Source organism: Manduca sexta, unplaced genomic scaffold, assembly GCF_014839805.1.
Source record: "Manduca sexta isolate Smith_Timp_Sample1 unplaced genomic scaffold, JHU_Msex_v1.0 HiC_scaffold_2752, whole genome shotgun sequence".
NCBI classification, from domain to species: Eukaryota; Metazoa; Arthropoda; class Insecta; order Lepidoptera; family Sphingidae; genus Manduca; species Manduca sexta.
The window spans coordinates 9,728-20,179 of NW_023593748.1; the positions used below are offsets into that span (position 1 = coordinate 9,728).

The following is a 10,452-nucleotide window of genomic DNA, read 5'->3' on the forward strand; positions in this document are numbered from 1 at the left end:
GCAATATTATATAAAAAAAAAGTCAGTAACATGAAACGTCAAAAATAGCGTCAAGTGGTCGATATTGTATAAAATACGAATTTTTTATAGTAGCTAATATTTTCATATCCATCCTTGTATTTTTTTAAAAAATGGCAGAGAATCAATCTAGAAAACGAAAACTGGAAGAAAATGGATCCGAAGTAGCGGGTAAATATTTACATCATAACCTCAAACGTTATTTGGTTGTTTACCTACAGTAATATAAATTTAATTTCCAGAATCTTCCGCAAAATCGAAACATATTCAGTGCCCGTACCTAGATACGATAAATAGGCACGTACTAGATTTTGATTTTGAGAAATTATGTTCGATTTCATTGACGAGAATCAATGTTTACGCTTGTTTGGTGTGCGGAAAATATTTCCAGGTGAGTTATCTACCTCATTTATAAGAATCTATTGTAGAGCACAGTATATAGAAGTCAGTGTCGTGTTTATGCCATGGACTTGACCGCTCAATGACTGAAACCACAATAGTGGAGGTAGGTCTCATATGTGAGAGTCCGCCTGGGTAGTTACCACCGCAATGTATATTTCTGCCGCCAAGCAGCAGTACGTAGTCACTGTTGTGTTTCGGTGAGAAGGACATTGTAGCCAGTGTAACTACTGGACATAATGAGACTTAACATCTTATGTCTCAGGATGGGGAGCACAGTGGAATATCAAACAATACTTTGTAATTCAAGGTGTTTCTACTATATGGGCGGTCCTATCGCTTACCATCAGGCGAACGGCAAGCTCGCCGCGTCATTTAAAGCAATAAAAAAAAATTGTGACCATGCAATTATGCTTTTGATAATATGAACAAGCTTACATACAAATTTGAGTCTTATAGGTTTTGACACATAACTATCCTTACATGATATAAAATGAAATCGCCCTCCCACGACTGCCTTAATGGGGTAAACTCAAACACTACCAAATAGATATTCACAAGGTTTTCATCAATGGATGGAAGTGATTCATGAAGGTCTATGTGTTTAATTGGTTAATGTTTTGTGTAACTTCATGTAATAGTTTAAGATGTAAAAACAAGCCGACTGGGAGTTTTCATTGAAAACCTTACCTAATCTTTTTTAGTATTTTACCTATCTATATAATTTTGCAATTACCACACTATATGTGACCTTTTGTAACCTAAGACTGGATATAGTTAGTTATCCATAAAAGCTGGACATACGCAAATGCTGAGCTTTTAAAGACCTATAAAACGGGAACAACTCCACCATACATTGTTTAATTGAATCACTTATCAAATTAAATAAATAGTTTGTTTAAGCATTTCAGGCATATTATCAATTGCCCTTTCCACTATCCACTTGAAATTAAAACTTAGGAGTTAATCAAATTCTGTTTGTATAAATAATTTACAATTAGTCTGTCCTGTGACCATGAAGGCTGCAAAGTCTTGACAGGAGAAAATATTAATTTAAGTAACCATGATAAAATCTGTAAATAGTTATATTTCAATTCATAATTAATTAAAATTTTGTGTTACATCAGGGGAGAGGTACAAATACTCATGCATACACTCACTCGGTGGCTGAAAGTCACCATGTGTTCCTCAATCTTCACACATTGAAGTTCTATTGTCTGCCTGACAACTATGAAGTTATTGGTGAGTATGTCATGGATACTATAGCATGCAGTGGCTTAGGGTCCATATAACTCGATTCCTGGCAGCTTCCCTTTATTTAGAATTTATGCAGAAAAACGAAATATCATTAGAACGATTTGCAGGCCACATTTACGCATATCAATACCTATAGGGTTCTCTTTCGGAAAATTTCATCTTTCGCCACTGGTAGCATGGCGTTCCTTGTATTATTTTTTTTGATCTCAATGTAATAAAGCAAAAGGATTGCACATAAATTAAATGGATTTTAATCCCTATGCCATCTTAACAATAGCAATATTTCTTTTCATTTCAGATTCATCCCTCAATGACATCAAGTATGTATTGAACCCTACATTTACAACTGATCAAATTAAACAGATGGATTCCAATACGAAAATGTGTCGAGCAATAGATGGGACAATGTATATGCCTGGTATTGTCGGTCTTAACAACATTAAGGCCAATGATTATTGCAATGTTATTTTACAGGTACGTTGACTTGTATATAAAAAAAAAAACATATATATATTTATAAAGATTTCTGACTTAGAACTTTTAATAATTGGGAATTGTCTTTCAATATAGCATGAACCTATTATGCCTATGTTAATATTACTGTAAGTTTATAAGTATTTTTTTTATGAATACATAATGAAATCAGGCTACTAACATAATTTGAGTAAATTTAATTACTACAAGGCTTGTATAATAATATAGTGCTTACACATCTCAGTGTCTCTCACAAGTGCGACCGCTACGTAATTACTTCCTGCGTGAAGAGAACTACGCCGACGTCAAGCGACCGCCTGGTGACTCTTCATTCCTGCTGGTGCAGCGATTTGGTGAGCTGCTACGCAAACTGTGGAACCCTCGCGCGTTCAAAGCGCACGTTTCACCACACGAGATGCTGCAAGCTGTTGTGTTATGGTCCAAGAAGAGGTTCCAGTTTATTAAACAGAGTAAGTTTTTTTATCACTGGGATTTAGGGCTTTATATCAAAAGGGCATGGAAAAGATCTCAAACAATCAAACTATACTTTGTTGTTTTATAGGACAATTCATAAAACTGTTCTTATTAAAGTTTATGTTTTTAGGTGATCCTGTCGATTTCTTGTCCTGGTTTTTGAACTCTTTACACATGGCGTTGAATGGTACCAAGAAGCCTAACAGCTCTATTATATATAAATCGTTTCTTGGACACATGAGGATTTACACAAGGTATGCGTTATATTATCTGGCTTTTGCTTGGATAATAAAAGGTCGTAATGTCTTGCAAATTTGCATAGCCTACAATGACAGACGGAAAGGTGTTTTAACACTAGTCAATACTGTAGTTCTTATTTCACAGGAAATTACCGCCGCCTGATGCAGATGATGCGGCCAAGGTGGATTTAAACAGCGAAGAGTACAGTGAAATGATCACTGAATCGCCGTTTTTGTATCTCACGTGCGATCTGCCACCTACACCTCTCTTTACTGACGAGTTTAGAGAAAATATTATTCCTCAGGTAAATAGGTTTATAAAGACTATCTTGTGTTTATGCACCATAATATATGTGTAATTTTTAGTGTCTTCCATGAAGTACTTAATAAGGTATTTGTTAATACTTGTCAAATTTAATTACAGGTAAACCTCTATCAGTTACTATCTAAGTTCAACGGACAAACATCAAAAGAATACAAAACCTATAAAGAGAACTTTTTAAAAAGATTTGAAATAACACAATTACCGCCATATCTGATATTGTATATCAAGAGGTTCACGAAAAATACCTTTTTCGTGGAGAAGAACCCGACAGTTGTCAACTTCCCCGTTAAGTATGTTTAGGCCATTTTATTCTTTAATCCTTTATCCCCTTATCCTGTAACGTTTATTTAAGATTGCTTTTGCCTGCGGTTCCGCCCTCGTGGATATGGTTTTCCAGAATCAAAAGTAGCCTATAGTACTCAGGAGCAATATACTTAGCTCATTAATAAAAAAAATCTAAATCGGTTTAGAAGTTTCTGAGATAAGCGCTTTCAAACAAACTAACAAACGCTTTATATAACAGAATAGATAGATAATCCGCATTCTGTGATTTGTAATTCGACATGTGAAGATTATCATCTGGCTAGCGGTTTGCCCGTTTAGTTATATATACTTCTATACCATATATAGAAAAGTGTTGTATGTGCCTTTAGCTTTTGAACCTTTGTTTCAGCAGTCAATTCCACTCCCAATCAGGCTATTGCCACTTATATTTTAATGTATAGTACATACAAAATATTCTCTTATACAGGAATGTAGACTTCGAGATATCCTCACACCAGAAGTGAAGGCAAAACATAATGGTAAAACAATATATGAGCTGGTGGGTAATATTGTGCACGATGGGACTCCAGAAAAGGGAACATATAGGGCTCACGTGTTGCACAAGCCAACACAGCAATGGTTCGTACAATATTGTTATTTCTTTGTTTCAAAGGAATACATATGGCAAGTTTGGTTTGCTCTAATTTTTATTATATTTCCGAGATAATTTTATCTCTGCACCACCCTAAGGTTGACTGGTAGAGAATGCCTATGGCATTAAGTCCGCCTGTATACTTTTGTATATAAAGTGCTAAATAAATAAATAAATTTTTCATAAGCAAAGGCTAAACGACGATATGAATGCATGCACACAATTTAAGTTAGTACATACCGCAAGTAGGCATCCATTTTTTTTAAACTCAATTTTCTTATCTGACCTGCAAATCGAATTTAGAACTTGCCGGTTCACAAGTTTTTTGGCAGTAGAAAAATAGCGGGATAAATAATTAATACTTTATCTGATACCTTGTTTTATTAGAATTAAGACCTGTTTCACAAGATTCAAGTAAATTTTCAGTTTCAAATTTCTGAGAATACATTAAACCGTTAATGTAAATACATGATATTCATTTTGTACCATTAATTAGGCAGCATAGATCAGCGTATGAGTTTTGTATTTGGTGAGCTTTGAGATGAGTACCATTTACTCTGAAGTGATGAAACAGGTCCTTAGACTATGGAAAGCCTGGACAATGCCATTCTCCCTCACAGAGGCATACATACAAATATATGAGCTTAAGCAGGACTGAGTTTGGTAATAAAATGTATATTTGTCATGAATATTGTTTTATTGAATATACAAATTCCATACATCATGAGAATTTCATTTAACAAACTGTGGCCCATGGAATGACCTTACGCTTAAAACAAAATAATCACAAAGTTATGCATACATATTTTATAAATATGTGATAATATATTAGAATAATTCACATTTACTATTTGACACAGTTTGAGAAATGCTCTACAACTTCACGAGTGTCTTGTAAAAAATATTTAGATAGTTCAGATTTGCATTTTAATAAATATTAAAAATTGTATTATTTTACTAAAATTAAATAGGATTATGTATATATTGCGTCTAATAATCCAATCATTTATGGCATTGCAAGTTATAAAATATGATGGATATTATAAAGTCATACCAAAATGTATACAAGCTCATTAAAATCAGTCCATACATTTTGGCATTTGGTAGAAGCATTACCATTCACACAGTTTCACTGATTACATTTTTGTCTGAATACACATATTTACAAAACTGAACTACCTATATTGAGCGGAATTAATGGCTTTCCCCCTTTTTACCAGCAACACGTTTGAACTCTCCCATATTTGTTGTTGAAATAGGGGAGCCGTAGAACGCCAGATGGTCGATCTGTGTGACATCACCACTTCCCTGATTGTCCGATATGAATAACTGAATATTCTGAACAGTTTGGAACTTCACAAACTTGAGTGGAACTGGTTTGCCCTCCAGATCACCTGGAGTAAACCTGAGGGAAAAACCATAATATTAGATGATTAGTTAACAATAGATTTTTTGTATTAACAAAATCTGTCTATTGTGAATAGCTTCATTAGACTTATTAATCGCCGAATTTAAGCTGTTTACAAAAAATGGGAAAGTATATTTTTAAAATTTTGAGTGACTTATATTACAATTAGCTATCAATTAATAAATCAATTTAACTGTTATTAATAAAATTGTTGCCATAAATATGTTTGCCAATCTCTAAAATGTCATGCATCATTTGTATTTATTAACTATTATCTTAGTTCACAACATTGGTAAAGTAATACTCACTCCACATCCTGTACTGAGACATTCCTGGAAGCCTGTTCAAAGTCCAGTGTCCTCGGCTGGTTGATGAAGAGTTTTACGAACTTAGGCCCCTTATCAGCTGGGGCTTTGATCTTCAATGAGTGCAGTTTCACCACCTAACACAAATTTTAAAAGAAGTTGTTGATAAAATGCAGTTTCAAATGACACAAGTATAAATTTTATATTATTTCACATTATTATAATATTATGGTTAAGCTATTAAGGAGATTGAGCAATTATATTATAATTTTAAGAGGTAGTATATTTCTAATTACTGGCTTTGTTGAAGATAATTTGGAATGAAAAATTTAAAAGTGTTTATACTTGATTGAATGAGACGTTAATAATGAGCTGCGCATCACAGTCGCTCGCCAGATATCCCCTTCCTGCAGTCAGAGCATGAGCCAAAGGATGATCATCAGCCTCATTCAGACACTCACACTCATTCTTAGTTATAAATGTCACCAAATCCATCTGAAAATAGAAGATTTTTTATAAATTAGAATGCAATATCAGTAGATATAAAATATTTATATATGTCAAGCATTTAAGCGTAAAAAAAACAGATAAAAAATTGGATATTGATATAATCATAATTTATATATAAAATGTGTAAGTTCAAATTACTAAAAATATTAATGTCAGCTCTGTGTTTGAGTCAAATTTGCATAATTACTCATAATATTGCTATGACTAATGTCACAAGACAATTAATGTTAGCATGGAAATGAGTAGAGTAGTATGAAAATACTGCAGGGTTTTAGTCCATTATGCATTTAAATTAATTCTATTCTATTCTCCACCAAATTCAAGAAGAGATTCATGTTGTAGTTGGGAGTTATCTGTCATCAAGTTAGTTTAAAAAAAGGTCAATAAATTGTCTATAATTCCTAAAATGGATCACTCACATGCCCAGCAACAGAATTGTCTTCATCACCAGCCTCTTCAGTTTCAGTACCGTAATACTGTCTAACTTTATTTTCTAATGTGGCAGAGTCAGCACCTTGTAACCGATCAATTCTTGTCTGCAATAAGCAAATATATCATAACGAATGAAACAAATCCTAACTAGTTTACAGAATAAGAGTAAATGTTTCATAACATATTTATTTACCTTACATTGTCATTGTTTTAAAACATTCCTAGTATTTAATATAAAATATTTAATTTATTAAAATATTAATTAAATAATACGCGCGATAGATATGACGTTCATATTTTATGTACGACTTCATCGCAATATTGGTTATAAAGAACAGCAAACTATAGATTTCCAAAGCTAATAGAAATCTGTCATAGATTCAAATTATATTACTATCCCTACTATACTCATCTAAAATGACTACACTCGGACTTACTCTGTTTCTATAGAAAATGAATGTGGGCATCGCGCTAATGCCCTGAGCACCAGCAGTCTCCGCGCATCTATCCACGTCCACCTTCAAGAACACAGCCCTAGGAAACTTGGCAGGCAGCTGTTCAAAGAACGGAGCAATCCTCTGACACGGCGGGCACCTACACAGAACACCAGAAGTAAAAATCATCGAAACCCACAAGATGACTTGAAATTTTGAACCCGGTAAACTTACCAAGTAGCTGTGAAATCCACGACCACTAATTTGGTGCCTGCGTTGGCCATTTCCGATTGGAAATGCGCCTCGTTTTCAATAACAGTGGCTAATCCCATTTTTCTTTAAAGTTTTAGATATTTAACGAAAACGAAACAACAGTCCAATCTCGGGAATGATACTTCAAAATGGTTGATTGACAAAACTCAATGTTGCCAATATACTTAAATAAAAATGTGTTTTGTCGCGTTCAATGTCAAAAATATTGTGTGCATAAATTATTATCGTTGGAGGGCATGCTTTTGATGCAGTTATATTTTTAAATTAAGTATATTTCAAAAATTAAAAAAATGGTTGGTTGCCTAAATTTTTCATCAAAATAATGTATGTAGTGATTATGCAGCTAGGGAAGACTTTATTCTGTAGGCTGGCGAATGGTTGAAAATGAAACACTGTTTCCCGTTTCCAATACCTAATTCTATGCTGTTACCTGATTCCTTGCGTTATGGCAGCATACAAACGGTGTAGATCAATTACTGTAACGTCTTGAGTACAAATCCCAAATCGGGAAAGACTATGCGGGTTTTCTACTAAAACTTGCCCTGAACAGAATCTTTCAGAGAGATTAGGTTTGACTGGCGGTCGGTTATTAATATTAACCCCCTTATTCATAGGACATAGACGTTATTTATCTAAGGACGGAGCATTGCTGTGTTAATAAATCTGTTTTTCAGTGCCGAATGCATGGCCGCTTTCGCAGTGTGTAGACATAGAGCCGTTGTGATAGGCTAATATTGAGATACAACTTTAATCTAATTGGCTGTCAGATAAACAAAGCTGAAAACAGACTTGTTATCACAGGAATGCTCCGTCCTTAGATAAATAACTTCTACGAATAAGGGGATAAGTCTTTGCGTTACATGCTAGTAATCTTAGTTACGGTGATATCACAATATGACGTTCCGATGAAAGAAAGGTAGTTGGATAGTTAATAAAGAATTAACAACAATAAGAACAAAAATGTACCTGCACGTTGTTCTTTTCGTGAAGGATTGACCTAATTTTGACTTGAATGTAGGGATCTATTTGCCGGGTAGGTACTATGGTAGTGTGGTAAGAAAATGTTATGCTGACAGTGTAGGTGATAATAGACGTGATCAATTAGGTCATTTTCTCGGTCTATCCTAAGATCAGGTTTTTGATTTACCTCTTGAAATTGGCAATTTATAAGTAATGCCTTGTTTAAACATTAAACCCAGCTGTTTATAGAGAATGAATTAAATAAAAAGAGATGAATTAATTAGAGCAATTCAGCTGTCTCCACGTAGGTAGAGTTAGAGTTTGATCAGTTATTTACAAACTCTTTTGATTGAAGGTAACAGTTGCCAATCAAGTGGGTTTGTGAAAAAAAAATTGCTCTGCAATATTAATTAATATAAGTACTTATATAAAGTCACATACATGCCACATTGCCCGATTATGGTATGGGTAGGTACTTTCTCGCTTTCTCCACCTTCATCAATATTTTCATGTATTCTCGCCCGTTCATGGTACTTGACCTGGCCTTTACCAAGATTGTTAGATATCTGACATTCGATAGTATTCTTTCATAAAAAAAAAAAAATCCATAATACTATCATAATCCACCCCTTATTTTACAACGAACGAGCAATTCCTATTATTTTTAAACGAAATGTCGAGTCTTGATTAAAATAAAATAACAATGTGCGCACTATAATACCTAATCATTATTTATAGCTGGGTCCGGTGTGAATCATGGCGAGACTTGAATCAAACCACCCGCGGCGATACTTATTCATGGCTTATCCCAGTAATAATTTACGCAGAGCACTCCGAATCAAGACGAACCTTTTAATAAACTCGGAAGAGATTCATTTCGTATTTATTTTTATTTGCGGGAATATTAATTTTGCGATGTATTTTGGGATTTTTAAGAACAAATAGGTACGAGTAAGGTATTGTTTTGTGAATTGATATATTTTGACTTTCTTGACTTGCAAAATTAATTTAATATTTTTTGATGCTTTATAAATATTTCTCGTTCATAAATTTCTGGCCTTTCCTATTATCTCGTGTAAATACTGAATAGTAATTAGTCAAATTTGAACTTGGCTATAACTTTTGTAACAGGCGCAATATCAACAAAGCAGTTTTGCGATGCCACAACTCAAAATATGACAATAAATAACAATATACAATAATTTTAAGCTATACTTTTTAGTACCGGTATAAGTGGACTATTAATTAGTTGGGCGCAGGTTCAATATCGGGGGAGACCGATATTTTGTGGATTTGTTTTGGCTTATAGGGTCGTCTAGCCGCGCTTGACAAAGTAGCAACGTATGTCAAATCACGGCTCAAATTTAAACACTATTTAAACAGTACCTATGTAAAATACCTATGAGCATAATATGAAGTATATAAGACCCATGACAGGGATTAATTTGGTTTTGTTTAAATGATAATAATGTAAAAAATATAATTTATCTTAAATAAAATAATTGCAATCTTTTTACCTGCCTACAAAATAATAATATATAGAATACGATCTTCAAAAAAAAAAAACTAGTAACGGTATATTATTATACTTTAAATAAATCCCTCTAAAAGAGTAATGTTAAAACCATAATAATAAGGAAGCATTTTTGTAAATTTATAATTAAAACAATTACAGCATCAGTTTTATAGTGGAATATAGAGTTCTTCTAGTTATTATTTAAATTTATTTATATTACCGTTATGACTTTTGCCAGCGTTTTCGTTAGATATAGGAATTTTAGCAGTTCCAGTGCTCTTTCGGACTATTATAGGATGACATAATAATATTCAATGAAATAGATTCGCATAATAGAATATTAAACCTGCCACAAATATTACTTACACATAGTTGCGATTCAAGAATAAATAAAATTTTCGGAATACTGAGTGTGAAATAATCACTATGGTCCCTAAAACAATAGATATAAAGTTGATATTTGTCCTACAAGAAAGGTATTTAAACACTATAGCTACGTTCGAAATAGAAAA

The 10,452-nt window shown here is 33.4% G+C and overlaps 2 protein-coding genes across 2 annotated transcripts; one reads left to right on the forward strand and one right to left on the reverse strand.

Moving 5' to 3' along the window:
- Positions 1–4,791, forward strand: LOC119192408 (U4/U6.U5 tri-snRNP-associated protein 2-like). Its single transcript, XM_037446220.1, is given in 11 exon segments — positions 1–189; positions 261–409; positions 1,545–1,659; positions 1,973–2,148; positions 2,393–2,618; positions 2,753–2,876; positions 3,007–3,166; positions 3,286–3,476; positions 3,938–3,948; positions 3,951–4,093; positions 4,677–4,791. Coding segments are annotated over 11 exon segments (1,437 nt in total). The 5' UTR covers positions 1–131; the 3' UTR covers positions 4,761–4,791.
- Positions 4,792–5,122: 331 nt separating this feature from the next.
- Positions 5,123–7,660, reverse strand: LOC119192407 (thioredoxin-like protein 1). The gene is made up of 6 exons (XM_037446219.1): positions 7,426–7,660; positions 7,195–7,351; positions 6,745–6,861; positions 6,161–6,310; positions 5,819–5,952; positions 5,123–5,507 (listed from the first exon to the last, which is right to left on the reverse strand). Exons 1-6 carry the CDS (start codon positions 7,521–7,523, stop codon positions 5,297–5,299), a joined length of 867 nt encoding a protein of 288 aa, XP_037302116.1. The 5' UTR covers positions 7,524–7,660; the 3' UTR covers positions 5,123–5,296.
- Between the last annotated feature and the right edge of the window lie 2,792 nt (positions 7,661–10,452).